Source organism: Macrotis lagotis, chromosome 8 (genome assembly GCF_037893015.1).
Source record: "Macrotis lagotis isolate mMagLag1 chromosome 8, bilby.v1.9.chrom.fasta, whole genome shotgun sequence".
NCBI classification, from domain to species: Eukaryota; Metazoa; Chordata; class Mammalia; order Peramelemorphia; family Peramelidae; genus Macrotis; species Macrotis lagotis.
Window position 1 is genome coordinate 43,234,508 of NC_133665.1, and position 17,953 is coordinate 43,252,460.

Sequence of the window (17,953 nt, forward strand, 5' to 3'; positions counted from 1 at the left end):
TCATTGTTAAATTTGCTATTTTGATGTAGATTTTGTTTTGAGTCTTGCTCTGGAGATATATTTAAAAACAAAACTTATTCCTGTACCTCTTGGATAAGTGTGGGAGGTCATTGTTTAAGCTTCATTTCTAACTCTATGGTGTGAAGTTTTAAAACATGAATTGTATATTAAAATGGCTATGATGACAAAAAGCCCAATTTTCTGTGCAAGAAAATCTGGAAATGTCTTTAACTAGACTGGAGTCACCATGTAAGTAATGGGTTTCTTTCAAGTTTAAAGTAACATTTTTGGGGGGGGGGGTTATACTACCCAAATTGGTAAATTTTTGTACAAGTTATATTGAACAACTTTTTACAACCTGGATGTTTTTACAGTATGAGCTGAAAGAAATTTAAAATCTGTGGAAAAATTATTTTAAAATCATCTCTGTTATGTTTTAAAATGCTTTATAACTGCCATTTAGAGAACTGAAGTTTTCCGCATCTACCTAAAGTGAAGAGAAAATTATATCTACAACTATCTGGATATCACTTATGGGAGTGTAAGTTATTTGAAGTTATTGAATGCTAAAAACCTAAAATTAGTAATTGGTTAATGATTTGGTTTTCACATCTAGCAAACAAACTTGAAAAGGAAGATTTTTTTTTTTTGGTGTGAAATTTCTTATGTATGCTTGAACTGTTAAACTTTTATTGCTTACTACAATTCCATGAAAGGAAAAATAACTATCCAAGCTGTGATTGGTGAAATTTGACACTTGGGGTTAAAAACTTTGGGATTGTATAATTGATTTTATTCTGAGGTTTGAATTCAGTTGCAAGTTGTCTGACAGATCATTGTCAGTGATCCACCATTGCAGAGAAATGCCACAAACCACTCAGAAAGAATGCAGCTCTAAACTGCTAGAGGCAGAAATCTGTCTGGGAAAACCTGACTTTGCCTTCAGCCCAAGTTAGACCCTTTCTGGTTCCACTTTCATTCTGTGCTCCTTTGAAAAGGAATGTTTCCCCATCTGCTTATTCCTGAGTCTGGTTATGAGGTAGAATTGTTAATGCATAGTTGGTTATCAGTGGTGACTCTTACCTAACTAAAATCAAACAGAGCTAAGGATATTTTTATCAACTGTATATGCGTTAAGCCAGCAAAGACTATTTTAATGTTGTTATAATTATGTCCCAGTCTTTTCTCTTTTTAGCAAATTTCCACCATCAGAGTAGGAGACAAAGGTGCATATACAATATTCCCTGGTACCACATAGTTTTCCCCTACATTTAAAAAGACCTGGATTGGGGACCTGCTACAAGACATAAGCTAGATACCCTGATTCAATTACCAACTGGCTCCAATCTTTGTTGGGATCATGAAAATTATTTTTATTCTCTATATTTCTCTGCCCTGCTATTGTTCTCCAAGTTCCTCCCCTGGGTGGGGTTCCTGTTTTTACTCCTTAATGACCCCTATACTTACTCATCCCATTCCTAATCATTTTTTTTCTTTTAATCATTTTTGGTCCCTGTTTTGTTAATCTTTCTAAAAGATTAGTTTCCTTCAGGTTAAAAGCAGTACATCTCCAACTAGTGGCTCAAGTTGGATATCAACCTCTACACAACTCTGGAACCAGCATCTCTTGGATGCTGTCTCAGTTGATTTCTGGATACACATCAACTTATTCCCAAACATGACCTACTAGACAGGGTCAGCTCTATGTCCCCTTTTCAGCTGGAAGAAGCTTCAGAAGAAAGGACCTTCATCTTCTCTAAGTGTCACCTATTTTTATGTGTGTAATTAACAAAAGGTTTTCTGTGGTATCCAGTGCAACAAATTATTCATCCATCCTTTAGACTAGCAATCCTCAAACTTTTGAGGCCTTCTACACTCTTAAAAATTACTAACAACCTCAAACAGCTTATGTTTAAATGAGTTTTATCGATGTTCATCATTATTAGAAATTAGAAAACTGATAAATTTTAAAATAAAAATAGTAAAACCATTACATCTTAACAAATACATGTTAATGAAAAAATTATATTTTCAACAACTAAAAAAATTAGTGAGAACAACATTGTTTTACCTATTTTTGCAAATATCTTTAATGTCTGGCTAACTGGAAGACAGCTGGATTCATGTATATGCTACTGCATTTAAATTGTTACAATATGTTGGTTTGGTTAAAGCATATGAAAAAAATCTGGCCTCACAGGTAAGAACTTGGAAAAGGAAGTAATATCTTTCATAGGTAAATAATTTCTTAGTGTTATTACGAAAATAGTTTTGACCTCTCAGACTCCTTGAATCCCTGGGGACTCCCATGAGATTGCAGAACACACATTAAGAACTATTGCTTTAGAAAGATATTATAGACCAGGTGGAAGGTAAGTTGAAAACTTAGAAGTGATTCAGAGTAAGAAATGTCATGTTGGAATTTCCGATCTGATACTAACTCTGTTTCACCTTGAGAAAGTCATCTAATATTCTGTCTGTTTCCTCATTTGTAAAATGACTTACTAATTATGAAACTATGAGATGTTTTCCTGGGAGAGGTTTCTTCTTTAACAATATACCACTAGATTGAAGATGACTCTTATTTAACAATTTTGTTCCTATGAAGAAAACTAGCAGCCCTATCTCTTAATTTATTAAAAATTATACTCCAAAAAAGTTCAAATTCTTAGCAAAATTTGATCATAGCCTTAAGGGTTATTATCATTTAACTAGATTCAGTTAAAGTCACATATAGAAAAGCTCAAACCTTTTAACAAACAATTTATCTTTTCAAAAATCTGGATCATTTATTCCAATGGACTTAGGAGTTAAGTTGTCAAAGATGGTAATTTTTACAGACCTGGAATATTGCTGAAACTATATTTCTATGACTTCTACAACGGTAAAAAAGCATAAGTTCTCTGCTGGTGATTTTATAAACACTATGAAAAACCTGGTTGGTATCTATAAGAGAAGATTCTAGATGTGTTCCTATTATTTATTTAGATCCTGTCCTAACTCCTCAGTCTTTGTTAACTAAGACAGCCAGGTGACAACAGTGGATAGAGTACAGGGCTTAGAGTCAGGAGGGGTTGAGTTCTTTCAAATTCATTCTCAGACACTTTTAAGCTGCTCAGACACTTTTAAGTGATTGATCTTGTTTGTCTCAGTTTCCTCAAGTTATAATAGCAACGGGGGCGGAGCCAAGATTGGAAGCATGAAGGCAGGATTTCCCAGAAACTCGTTCCCCAATAAACTCCAAAAGCCGTCAAATGATGACTCTAGCCAAAATTTAGAGGGGCAGAACCCACAGAAAGACTGAGTGATACATTTTCCCAGTCCAAGATAACTTAGAAGTTCCATGGGAAAGGTGTGTTTCACCAGGACTGGAGGTTATCAAAAAATCCCTGGCCACAGCTCAGCACAGTCCAGTCCAGCCCAGCCCAGGGGTCACTGGGAACAGCTTGAAGGGGTGGTGAGAGAACTCTGCTGCACCAGAATGAATGTGGAGTGAGGAGCACCGACCACAGAACAGCCCTGAGATGAGAACCTGCACCAGGAATCTGGAGAAACCACAGGGGGTCAGGACTCTGCTGTTTGTCCACACTCAAATCCAGGTTGCAGTTTGGCCTTCCATACTAAGATAGCAGGGCCCCCTCCTGACAGCTCCAGAGTAGAGGGGAGTGCCTGTGTTCATCTACATATCAAAGCACTGGCAAGAGAGCATATGCCCTTGGAGGAATAAAGGTCCCAGTGGGGTATCCCAAACCATCCCCAAAGCAGATGTCCCAATAATACTCAAAAACTCAGAAAGCACCCCTAAAACCAGGCTGGAGAAATGAGTAAACAGAGAAAAAAGAGGTACACCACTGAGAAATTCTTTGTCTATGATTCCAGGAAGGATCAAAATAATCAATTTGAACATGAGGAAGTATAAGGCCTGCATCTAAAGACTCCAAGAAAAACAGAAGTTGGGCTCAGGCTATGATAGAGCTCAAAAAAGATTTTGAAAATCAAGTAAGGGAGACAGAAGAAAAATTGGGAAAAGAAATGAGAGAGATGCAGGAAAAACATGAAAAAAAAGTCAGCAGCTTAGTCAAAGAGAGCCAAAAAATACTGAAGAAAATAACATGTTAAAAACCAGCATAGGTCAAATGGATAAAATAGTTCAAAAAGTTACTGAGGAAAAGTATGCTTTAAAAAGCAGAATTGACCAGATGGAAAAGGACATAAGAAAGCTCTCTGAGGAAAACAAATCCTTCAGATGTAGACTGGAGCTAAAGGAAGCTGATGACTTTACGAGATGTCAGGACACAATACTTCAACACCAAAAGAACGAAAAATTAGAAGAAAATGTGAAACATTTCATTAAAAAAAACCAACTGATCTGGAAAACAGATTCAGGAAAGAGAATTTAAAAATTATTGGGATGCCTGAAAGTCATAATTAGGAAAAGAGCCTTGACCTCATTTTTAAAGAAATCCTACAGGAAAATTGTCCTGATATCCTAGAAGCAGAGGGCAAAATAGAAATTGAGAGAATCCACTGATCTCCCCTGGAAAGAGATAAAAAAAACCCCCAAACAATTCCCAGGAATATTATAGCCAAGTTTCAGAACCTCCCAAGTCAAAGAGAAAATATTACAAGTAGACAGAAGGACACAATCCAAATATCTTGGAGTCAGGATCACACAGGACTTAGCAGCAACTACACATTAAGGACTTGTAGGGCCTGGAATATAATATTCTGGAAGGCAAAAAAGCTTGGAATGCAAATGAGAATCAGTTACCCAAAAAAACCTGAACATCCTCTTCCAGGGGAAAAGATGGACTTTCAATGAAACAGGGGAATTTCAAATATTCCTATTGAAAAGACCAGAACTGAACAGAAAGTTTGACCTTCAAATACAGGATTCAGGTGAAGCACTGAGAGTGGAGGAGAAGGGTAAAATATGAGGGACTTAATGAAGATGAACTGTATGTATGTCTGTATAGAAAAATGATACTGACAATACTCATATATGAAACTTCTCATTTAATAGAGCAGGTAGAAGGAGCCTTTATAGGTGAAGCACAGGAGAGAGCTGAATTTGAAGATATAATATATTGTAAAAATGGAGTCAATGGCTAAAAGGGAAATGCACTGGAAGTAAGAGAAAGGAGATGTGGAATAGGATATGATATTTCATAAAAAATACATATAATTTTTTTATAATGAACTTTTGCAATTATACAGAAGGAGGAAGGCAAGGGGGAATGAAAGAACCTTTACTCTCATCAGAAATGGCTCAGAGAGGAATCAGCATACACACTCAATAGGGTATAGACATCTAGAATAAAAAGGAGAGAAGGGGGAAAGGGGGAGGGGAGATGTAGGTGATAGAGGAGAGGGTAGACCATAGGAGAGAACAGTCAGATATAACACATTTTCTTCTTTTACTTTTTTGCAAGGGGCTGGGATTGGGTGGCCTGTTTGGGACCACGGGGCTGGGTGGTTGCTGAGTCTCAGGGGTGGTATGTGGGCTCGGGGCCTCTTGGCCCCAGGTTCGGTGATCAGTCTGCTGTGCCACTCAGCTACCCTACAGCACATTTCAGAAGAGGTTCAGAGTGAAAGGAGAGAGAAAATATCATATATAGTAGTGGGGAGAAATGGATGGTTAGAATTACAATCAGCAGCAGCAACAGTGCAAAAATATAGAAGTAACTTTTATGATGGACTTATCATAAAGAATGTGATCCACCTGAGACAAAGCTGATGGTATCAGAACACAGAGTGAAACACATTTTTTTTTCCTCTTTCCTTCACTTTATTTCTCATGAGGGTCTATATCTTTGGGGGGAGGGGGTTTTATGTTTGCTCTTAAGAGTATTTTAGTAATATATATTTTAAAAATCACTTGTACAAAAATATTCATAGCAACTTTGTTCATACTGGCAAAGAATTGGAAATTGAGTAAACATCCTTCAATTGGGAAATGGCTTAACAAAATGTGGTATATGTGTGTGATGGAACACTGTTGTTCTATTAGAAGTCAGGAGGGATGGGGATTCAGGGAAGCCTGGAAAGATATGCATGGACTGATGCTGAATGAGATGAGCAGAATCAGAGGAACATTATGCATCCTAGCAGCAACATGGGGGTGATGACCAACCTTGATGGACTTGCTCATTTCATTATTGCAACAATCAGGCACAATACTTAAATTTTTCTTCCTTAAGGATATGATTTCTCTCTCATCACATTCAACTTAGATCAATGTATACCATGGAAACAATGTAAAGACTAACAGACTGCCTTCTGTGGGGGGTGGGGGGAAGGGAAGTAAGATTAGGAGGAAAAATTGTAAAAAGTTCCAAATAATAAAAAATTTTTTTAAAAGTTATCATAGCTCAAACTCCCTGGATTGTTGCAAAGATCAAATGATAACATATTTGAAAGGTATTTTTCACAATGCCTGCTACACAGTATTATGCAAATGCTAGCTAACATAATAATATCTAATTATCTTAACTACTAAAATATTGATTTCTCAAAATGATTATAATGAAAAGGGAAACCCTCTATTCTTTATCACATATAAGTGCTAAGTGAAGTCATGGGAGTTGATGCAAGTCCTCAGGGAGAGTAAATAGAAAAACAAGTCAAGAATAAAATCCTTGGGGCTGGCTATACTCAGGGGATTGAGAGAGCTGAAGAAGCCAGCTAAGGATGTGAGAGATGGCCTTCAATGAAATTTCCTCATAAATGCACTCTTAAACACAATTATGAGAAAAGACCTTTGGTAAAGCTTCCTCCTGAATACCACTTTTGTCTCACCTTATCTTTATTTATTTATTTTTTTGTAAAGCTGTAACTGGTTTCCATAATTTCTCATGATTCTTGGAAAATGAGGTTATTTCAAGAAGAACTGGACTGGCTCTCTTTCTGACTGAATGTTTCCAAATTTGGTCACAGGAAATGTATAATGAGGTTTTGTAAAACATCACTTTTAATAGTGTACAGATTAGCTGTGAATAATTATGGTAATAAGGGACTGAAAATCATAATTTTCTGATAGAGATTAGTCATGAATAACTAGGTTAATGAGGATTGAATTTGCTTTGTGCCAGTTGGGTAATATTAGTAAAAAGACTGTGAGTTTGTCTTACCAACCAATGGTGGGATAAGACAGAATTTAGAGTTAGGATTATTATTATTATAATAAAAAGGGGCCTATGAGCTTCTATCTTTGACACTCCATCTGATGCTACTTTGCAAGGGGGCTGTCCTTTTTCCTTGAAGAAAAATAAAAGACCTTTCCTTTCCTGCTCTCTGACTGAAAACTCTTGATTCCTGTGGTCATTATCCTGCACAAAGAGACAAAAGTAAAAAAAATCATACAGCTAGAAAAAGAACACTAAGAGGGCAAATCATAGGAATCAAGAAAGAAAGAAAGAAAAAAAGAAAGAAAGAATAGTAGTGATGTCAAATTAAGGGATCATTAGGCTTAATAGGATCTTCAAAATTACATGTGTCTGAGGCCGGATTTGAACACAGGCACTCCTGACTCCAGGGCCAGTGCTTTATCCACTGCACCACCTAGCTGCCCCTAAATGCTAGTCTTAATGGTATGGGAACACAATGAATTCTTGGGTAACTTTTATATGAACAATCTGTTGCAAGTTCCCTGTAAGCCTTAATTATATCACTGTGAAGTGGTTGTTATTGATGTTATGTGTTGTTCATCCTCATGTGCAGCTTTCACTTTAACACATTGCAATATATATCGACTTCATTTAATTGTGCAGAATTTCTACAAATAATGTTTCACTCCTGAAAGGAGGTAAATGCTTTTGTCTTTTAATGTCTGCTAGAATGATTGTATAAAAAATAATAAATCCGTGGACACTTAATAAGTACCTAGCTGTGTGGCCTTGGGCAAGCCACTTAACCCCATTTGCCTTGCAAAAAAAAAAAAAGACTAGGATTTATTTTTTTTTTTAAAAAAAAAGAGAGATTCAAGGAGAGCCAAGAGAGTGGATTAGGGGAAGCCTAATCACAGAAGAAAAAAACTCCATAAAAACCAAATTGACCAAATGGAAAAAAAGATTTATAATCTTGATGAAAAAAAAGAATTCCTTAAAAAGCAGAACTGGGCAAGTTAATGACTCCATGAGACATCAAGAAATAATAAAACAAAGTCAAAAAAATGGAAAACATAGAAGAAAGTGTGAAATATCTCAACAGAAAAACAAGTAACCTGGAAAATAGATTAAGGAGAGTTAATTTAAGAATTACTGAAAATTATCTGAAAATCATGATCAAAGAAAAAGATAGATGAATTTCAAGAAATTATCAAGGAAAACTGCCCTAATAGTTTAGATTCAGAGAATAAATTAGAAATTAAAAGAATCCACCAATCAGTTCCTGAAAGAGATCATTCTGGGAAATGAAAACTTCTGGGAAAATTATAGCCAAATTCCAGGGCTCCCCAGTCAAAGAGAAAATATCATGAAGCTATAGTTAGGATCACAAAAGATTTAACAACTTCCAACAAAACTGAATATAATCATTCAGGAGAAAAAATAGATATTTGGTAAAATAGAAGATTTTCAAATATTCCTAATGAAAAGACCAAAACTCAATAGAAAATATAGCATTCAAACAGAAGACAAGAGAAACAGAAAGGTAAACCTGAAAGAGTAATCATAAGGGACTCAATAAAGTTAAACTGTTTTGAAAATTGTTTACATTCCTATAAGGGAGGATGAAAAATGCAATTCCAAAGAACTTATCATTATTAGGGAAGTTAATAGGTGTTTACATAGACAGAGGGAAGGGGTATGAATAAATTTTGTGGGAATAATCTACATCAAAATGAAGGGTTAAGAAAGAGAGTTGCACAAGGAGGAGGAAGGAAGAGATAGAATGAGGGAAATTTGCTCACATAAAAGAGATGTACAAGGAAGAACTTTTAAAGAGAAGATGGAAATGGGGGGAAGGTGTAGGCAATGCTTGAATCATACTCCCATAAGAATTGGTACAAGGAAGAACTTTTAAAGAGAAGATGGAAATGGGGGGAAGGTGTAGGCAATGCTTGAATCATACTCCCATAAGAATTGGTTCAAAGAAGGAAACTATATTTATATACTTCAGTTGCATATAGAAATGTAACATACCCGAAAGGGAAATAGGGGGAAGAAGAGACGAAGAGAAAGGAGATGAAAACAGAGGGAGAATTAAATGGGGTGTAATGGTTAGAAGTAAAATAGACTTTTGAAGGGGAGAAGGAAAGGGGGGCACTATGATGATGTTTTATCTCAAAGAAGATGTTTCTTTCTTCTCGAAGAAAGAACATGATGTTAGGGAGGTGATGCCATGACAAGTGAATGAATTGGATTTGAGGGAGGGAGCTATGCTTAGTCACCAGCTACACTTTCTCCTCTAAAGCCACGTGGATCCAGTGGCCAGATTTGAATCAAGACAACAGGAGATGTCCTGGATGCGAGGCAATCAGGGTTAAGTGACTTGGCCAAGGTCACATAGCTAGTGAGTATCAAGTGTCTGAGGCTGGATTCGAACTCCTGTCCTCCTGACTCCAAGGTCAGTGCTCTATCCACTGCACCACCTAGCTGTGGGGGGAAGTAGGGAATAACAGGATAAAAGGAAACATGTAGTTAGTAATCATAAAATAGAAACAGATAGCAGAATGAATTAAATACTAGAAACCAACAATATGATGTTTATAAGAGACATAGGTGAGGCAGCTAGGTGGCGCAGTAGATGGAGCACCAGCCCTGGAATCAGGAGTGCCTGAGTTCAAATGCGGCCTCAGACACTTAATAATTACCTAGCTGAACACAAATTAAACAAGGCAGCATTAGCAATCTTGATCTCAGACAAAGAAAAAGCAAAAATTGACCTAATTAAAGAAATAATCAGGGAAACTACATGATGCTAAAAAGGCATGCGACAATGAAATAATATTAAAAAAATTTTACAGCAAATTTCTGTTAAATACCTCATTTCTCAAATATATATACATATGAAATTGAGTCAAATTTATAAAAATGAAAGTCAATCCTCAATCGATCAATAGTGAAGGGATATGAACAGGCAGTTTTCAGAAAAAGAAATCAAAGGTATTTCTAGACATATAAAAATGCTCTAAATCACTACTTATTGGAGAAAGGCAAATTAAAACAACTCTGAGGTCCTACTTCACGCCTATCCAAAAATAACAAATGCTGGAGGGAAGAGGGAAAAACAGGTATACTAATGCTGATTAAGTACTGAACTGGCCAAATATTCTGGAGAACAATTTGGAACTATGTTCAAAGGACTATTAAAAACTGTGCTTATATTTTGATAACATTAATATGTCTGTATCTAAAGAAATCAATGAAAAAGGAAATACATACAAAAATATTCGTGGCAGTTTTTTGTGGTGTCAAAGAAGTGGAAATCAAAAGGATTGTTAATCATTTGGGGAATGGTTGAAGAAGTTGAGCATATGATTATGATGGAGTTCTATTGTGTTTGTAAGAAATGAGAAGAGGGAGGGCAGCTAGGTGGTGCAGTGGATAAAGCACTGGCCCTGGAGTCAGGAGTATCTGGGTTCAAATCCGGTCTCAGACACTTAATAATTACCTAGCTGTGTGGTCTTGGGCAAGCCACTTAACCCCATTTGCCTTGCAACCCCCCCCCCCCCAAAAAGAGAGAGAGAAGAGGGATGGCTTCAGAAAAACATGGCAAGACCTAAATGAACTGATCCAAGGTGATGGCTGTAATGCTGATCAACTTAACAGGCTGCTCTGCTCTATGATCCAAGGCAATTTCAATGGATTATGATGAAAACATGCTATCTATGTCCAGAGAGAAAACTGATGAATCCTGAGTACAATTTTATTTTCATTTTTTGCTTCCTAAAAATTATGCCTAATTTGGAAATGTTTTACATGATTCTCTTCTCAGTGAGTGTTAGGGGCAGCGAATTTGAAATTTATAACTAAAAAATGCTAAAAATAAGTAATAAATTTAAAAAAAATAATTAAGAGATAAATAACCTGGTGGTTAAAGTTTGAATAAAAGCTTTTACTATCTATCTTTGTACTGTACCTATCCACAGATAATTCAGCTTACTCTGGCCATCCAAAGCAGTTGATCAATCTGGTTCTCTTAATGTTTTTAATTCCCATCCCACTTAAAAACAGTATCTCACTGAGTACATTTGATGAAAATCTGCATGCTAACATTCCTAATTTTTCTTACTAATATCTCATTAATGTCTCTGTCTAGGACTCTGACCTAACTCCCCTTGACAAGGATACTAACACTGATCTTTTAGCTGGGACAGCTGTTCATTCACTCTTATTCAGTAATCTCATTGATTAGTTGCTTATAACAGGAGAAATATATTCAAGTATTCATATATTAGGAGAAAATAGCATTTCTCACAACCAACATTGAGTTGTCCTGTTCTACCAAATATCTAATACTTATGATCATATGAAAACCTTCATTTTCTACTAAACATTCACACAATTATTAGATTTATTTTTACCCTGGTATAAAAGTATTTGTGTTATCTTTTCTGTTATTTCTAGTTTTTGAGTTATTCACTAGATAACCATATCGAGGCCAGACATGGGACTTCTAAATGAACTGTACATATTCAATTATCTTCGTTACACACACATTACAGGCTGTCTACCACAGAAATTATTTTTCTGCCCATTTCCTCTGATTTCCTAATACCAAATGGCTGAGAACTTTTATTAGATATTATATAGGGGGTCCCAGGTCATTTCAAAGAAAGAAATCTTACAATTCAACAATTTATTAAACATTCCCCTCAACTCCAAGTCCCTATCAATACCTTAGAAACACAAATTTACTTAATAGTTTAGAACTATATATATATATATACACACACACACACACACACATACATACATATATACATATATGTATGTATATGAAAAGGTATAAGAATTTGGAAAGAATCTAGTATGTTCCTAAAAGTTAGTAGAGTGGGGTTGAGGGCAGCCAGATGGGGCAAGAGGATAGATATAGCACTGGTCCTGGAGTCAGGAGGACCTGAATTCAAATGTGACCTCAAACACTTAATGATTGATTGCCTAGCTGTGTGACCTTCGGCAAGTCACTTAACCTCATTGCCTTAAATAAATTTTTAAAAGTTAGTGGGGTTAAAAAAATGGATTGTTTGAAACACATATAGTCTGTCATCAATGGACTCTGTTCTCCTAAAAGTAAGGAAAAGGCTTAAGGTTTTCTCTTCTGATGACTTATTTCATAATTTCTCTGCTACAAGAGTAAGTCACTTGACTTTCAGACTCAAGATTTTGAAACCTCTTTCCCAGGGAGGCAGTTGTTCTACCACATGTTTTAAAGAAATGATGTAAACTCTAAGTTTTTTGGTTTCTATTGTTGTTCAGTTGTTATTGAATCTTCATGGGGTTTTCTTCGCAAAGATACTTGGTTTGCCATTTCATTCTCCAGCTCATTTTATAGCTGAGAAAACTGAGGCTAACAGGGTTAAGTGACTTGCCCAGGGTCACAGAGCTACTAAGTATCTTAGGTCAAATTTGAATTCAGATCTTCCTGAGTCCAGATCCTGTGCTCCATCCACTAAAACACTTGCCCAAACCCCTCAGGGTATTACTAGTTTATTTAATGATTATTCTCAATTCATAAATTTCATTCTGAGTCTAAATGATCTGTGAAAAATGTGACTTTAAAAAAATTCCAAATGGGGCGGCTAGGTGGCACAGTGGATAGAGCACCCGCCCTGGAGGCAGGAGTATCTGAGTTCAAATCTGGCCTCAGACACTTAATAATTACCTAGCTGCGTGGCCTTGGGCAAGCCACTTAACCCCATTTGCCTTGCAAAAACCTTAAAAAAAAATTAAAAAATTCCAAGGAGATTTAGGCAAGATTAATTTACTGTAATTTTGTCAGACAGATATGGGAAATCCTCTTATATCAGACATTGAACAATCAATCAGCAACAATTCAAAAGTAATTTTTAAGTGATGTTAATACTGAAGTCTCTCTCTCTCTCAACTTTCTTCTTAACTCCACCTCTTGGAATTTCTGACTTCCCTCAAATGTACAGTTCAGGTACCATCTCCTACACCAGACCTTTCCAAGACCCCATAGAAAATTAATGTAGTCTCTATATACTTTCTGTTTACTTTTGTGTTCTTTACTCACTCTGCCTGGCAACCCACGCCCCCTCCCTATAGAATAGAAACTCTTTGCAAGAAGTTGTCTTGTCTTTGTATCCCCTTAATGACTGGAATGCTCTCAGTGCAATTCTGTAATTGGGGGGAAGAAAAATAAGTAAAATGATAAACACCAACACAGAGATATGAAGAGGAAAACTTGGACCAAGACCATTAGATTTTCCCCTTACCCCTATCCTCACATGACAAGATCTGAAATCATCATCTGATAAGATCATAGATCTAGTATTGCAGAGGGCCTCAGAAGACATAAATTCTAATTTTCTTATTTTATAGATGAGACTGAGGCCCAAGGAGATTAAGGAGGCTACACAAAGTCACATAGTTGGTTTAATCATTTATTTAACATTTTTATCATTGACTCAGATAAGCAGAGATGTTATGCTCATCAAATTTGCCGTGCTTAAAAAAAAGCTGCTAAGAAGATTAGGGGGAAAACTGTAAAACTCAAAATAAATAAAATCTTTAATTAAAAAAAAAAGCTGATAAGAAAACTCAATGCGAGACAGAATCAGGACAATCTAGTTAGAGTACCGGGTCGAACCTAATAAAGTTCAGTAGAGATTCATTCAAATTCTTGCACTCGCTTCCCCCAAAAAAGTAAAAGAGAAAAAACCCAAATTTCACAACTATGAGATAGAGTAGGTTAGACAGCCATCTGATAGCTGTCTTTAAATATCGGAAGGACTGTCACACGGAGGAGGGCTTGGGGTTCTTTTTGACTCCAGTGGCAGAGTTGAAAAAAAGTAAATTGATGCCTAAAATCCAGGGAAGGAAAAAAAAACTTTCCTAATAATTAGAAATGTTTGAAGGTGTGATACTCGCAAATTAGATGCTGCCTGCCTCAGTGTCCTCGTTTTAAAAATGGAGATAAAAGGGATAATTTTGCAAAACTATAACCTCCCTGCGTTGGTTGCGATGCTCCACTGAGCTCACACGGGTGCTTTTAGTTCTGTGCAAATGTTAGAGCGTTATCTCGTTCGTGCTATAGACGGATCGCGCCTGTTTTCTGAAAGGTTTGGGAATCCTGAAGACTTCTCCCAGTTTGGCACAGCTCTGGGGGGCAGGGTCCCCAAAGTCTCTGGGCCGGGGTCCCGGGGTCCCGGGGTCCCGGGGCGCGGGCAGGGAGGGGAGGGGCCCGGCGCACTCACCCACAGGGTGTTGAAGTAGTCCAGGCCCTGGCAGATGAGGGCGCAGGCGTAGGCCAGCAGCACCTGCACGCCCAGGTAGCTGCCCAGCTGGTAGAGCGCGTAGAGCAGCGGCGCGCCCGCGCCCAGCAGCAGCAGCAGGCGGCGGCGCCGCAGCACCTGCTCGCCCAGGGCCTCCACGCCGTAGTTGGCGAAGCAGAGCGGCAGCAGCAGCGCGGCCAGCACGATGGGCGTGTGCGCGCGGTGCAGGCGGCGCAGCCAGCGGCGGCCCAGCCGCGTGAGCGAGCTCTTGAAGGGGTGCAGGAAGGTGCCGCACAGCACGGCCCACAGCAGCGGCCGCAGGAAGGCCTCCAGGATGAAGTAGACGAGCACGGCGGCGCCGCAGCACAGGCACACGAACAGCACCGCCCCCGTGTTGTAGAAGGCCTGCTTGATGGGCTTGTCGAAGCGCAGCGCCAGCCCGCCCGGGGGGACCCCGCCCCCCGCCTCCCCGGGCACGGCCGCGGGCACCCGGCCCGAGCCCTTCCGCGGAGGCGGCGGGGCCGGCTTCTCGGCCCCTCGGATGGCGCCCCCGGGATCCGGGGCCACCGCCGCCTCCGTCTCGCCTTTCCCTCCGGGCGAAGGCGGCCGGGCAGGGCCGCCAGGGCCCGAGGTCGCCTCGTCCACCCCGTCAGCCATGGTGGCTCCGGGCGGCCGCAGGAAACGGTATTGGCCCGACCACGCGGGGCGCGGGGCTTCTTGGGACTTGTAGTTCTCCGAATACTGATCCCTGATTGGATGGACCAAAACCACACCTCCCTGGGCGCACCCTGGACCTGGGAGCTCCTTTACGCTCGTAGCTGCGGTCAGCTAACCCTCTTTATGTAGAAAAAACTCTGTAAGAGCTATTCTATCGATCGTCGTTTGGGTATCAGTTCCGATGACCTTTCACCTGTCTTCTAAGATGACCCGTGTAACCGCAGGATTACTGATCAGACGACAAAGTAACAAAAAATTAAATGACGAATCCCTAAAATCATGCTCCCTGGGCTAAGACTTCAGAAAGCATGGCTTTAGGAGCTTGCATAGTTAACTCACCTTTGTGACCTTCACCCTCTGGCCTGCGATGACCTCATTGCGTAAATGAGGGGACTTGGAAAAAAAGGACTTTTAAAGCCCATGAGCGTCTGAGCAGCAAAATGTACTGCGATGAGATTGCTTGAGGCGAGGACCTTTTTTTTTTTCCTGCCAAGAACTATCTGGAGATTTATAACGCGGTTCCCCAGCCGTTCAAAATTATCAACTTAAAAATCAGCCTGCCATAATTGCTCCTAGATGAATTGAGTTTCGAGCCCCGCCCCGGATGATTTGGGGAGTGAGGGGTCTTGTCCTGGGCGTGGGGGGGGGGGGGGGGCTGCCGTTCCTTACCCCTGTTAAGTAGCAGCCCTCTTCTCTTACTTCAGAGCTTACTCTTACAACATGACCACAACTGGCCAGGCAGGTCCTAGCTCTGCTTGTTTTTGCACATTCCAACCCCAGAGCCCAAAAGTAGATCTTCATTCAAGACAACAGTAGATTGCCCTGCCAGTTGCTTTCTTTTCTTTCTCTTTTCATAAATATACATATTACTCAGACAGCCTAGGTATTAGGGACTGCTGGGTCTTTGCATTTATTTTGCATATAATGATGACAGGTTTTTTTGTGGGAGGGTAATGTAGCTGCTTAGGGCCTTTCTAGGATAAAGCCACTCAAAATCCTCCTTTGGAGTAGGGGTGCTTTGTATCATTGTACTTTGTATATAGTGGATACCAATGATAGCATTTATATAGCATTTTAAACTTTTCAGAGCACTGTGGCTTATCTCCTTTGATCCTCAATACCACACTGTCAGTAGGTGGTCCTATTCTCATTTTACAGATGAAGAAACTGAGACTGAGAGAATGTTTAGGGGCTTGGCCAGGGTCACACAGCTACTCTCTGAGTTTGGTTTTAGGTTCGATTCTTCTTAACTAAGTTGTGAAAATTAGGATAATTTTATTTTTTTATCCTAAATTTTAAACTACTAGGAAATTTTTAATGGGGAGAAAAGAAAAGCAGAAGCAGTTTTGTATAGTGTATAAAATTCTGACATGGGTTTGAGTCTCAGCACCAACATTTTGTAATCAGATAATCCAAATGTTTTGGACCAGGCAGTTTTTACTTTGTTTTCCAGTTTGAATTAAGTATTTCATGGATCACCCTGGCCGAATAAACCTTCATCTCATGGCCATCTTGTTGGCGGTGAGCCATTCTAATACTTAATAAGTCATAGCTAGGACCACATTTATGCTTTTACCAGTTTGGTGGGACCTTCCAGAGGGAGTCTTGTAGAACAGCCATACCAACTATTTTCCAAGCACTCTTCAAGCAAAACAGAACTACTGGACTTTTTTTTTACTCCTGGACATAAAGAGATATTATATCAATATTCTTAATACTTTTGGATTCCATTTAGATGGGTGCAGCATCTCAGGCAGCTGTGGAATGACACTGTCATCATCATCATCATAGCTTTCATTTAAATAGCACTTTATGGTTCCAAGTGCTTTACAAATTTTGTCATTTTATCTTTCCAATAACCCTGGGAGGTAGACACTATTATTATTCCTATTTTACAGCTGAATAAATGGAGGTAGATAGAGATCAAATGATATGCCCTAGGTCACAGACCTAATAATTGTCTGATTTGAATTCAGGTCTTCCAGACTCTAGGTTCAGTGTTCTTAGCTGTTATACCACCTAGTTGCCTCACCAGTGTCTTCATGACTCATGTATGGGAAGACAGTCAAAGACTACTTCTCCCAAAGACTACTTCTCTCTCTATGAGAGGCAATCATGAGATTTGTCTCCAATAAAACCACATCAACTTGAAAAAATTAAAATTTAATTTAATTAAAGCAAATAAAAAGGGATTTTCCATGTACCCTGTAGAATAGAAAAAGAGACCTGAACAAATGAAATATTTAAATAAACCTGGAACTGTGACTCATGTACCACTTGCTTTTATACAAATACATATACATACATATACATATATTTACACACATGTATATATATACATGCACACATATAATGAAACAAAACTTTTAAACTATCCTGTTTGTATATTGTAATTGTATAAACAAGTTTCCTGATTATGTTCTAACTCTACCTTAGTTCATACCAGTCTTCTCACACACTTATTCTTCATTCATTATAGCTCAACCCCAGAGCAAGCTCCCAACTTTATTTTTTTTGTGCGAATGGTTGGTTAATTAGAATATTTCTAACCTAACCTAACCCAGGCACCCATAGCCATGACAGTGCAGGTGCCATTGTGAAAATTGCCTCCCCTCCCAGCATACCCATCAGGAAAAAAAACTAATGATACAATTGATGCAGGATCAAAAAAGTTTGGAGACCACTTCTCCAAAGATACTCTAAAGGTTTCTAAAACTACATGAAAAGATCAGACATCCCTTTTACCAACACACTTCTTTAACTAAAGAAGTAGATTTGGAGAGCTGCTGTGGCTAAGGTATTAATTATCTGCTGCTCTACTGAGCTCTAAGCTTACTC

General features: G+C 38.6%; 1 protein-coding gene across 5 annotated transcripts in view; it reads right to left on the bottom strand.

Moving 5' to 3' along the window:
• The window catches only part of TMEM245 (transmembrane protein 245), a 114,653-nt gene extending 99,572 nt beyond the window's left edge, over positions 1-15,081 (bottom strand). For all 5 annotated transcript variants that reach the window (XR_012470788.1, XR_012470789.1, XM_074196764.1 and 2 more), the window contains exon 1: positions 14,381-15,081. Coding sequence is in view for 3 of the 5 variants with exons in the window: in XM_074196764.1 (XP_074052865.1) it covers positions 14,381-15,055 (675 nt within the window). In the remaining 2 variants the exon portion in view is untranslated. The remainder of the gene's footprint in view (positions 1-14,380) is intronic.
• Positions 15,082-17,953: the final 2,872 nt, after the last annotated feature.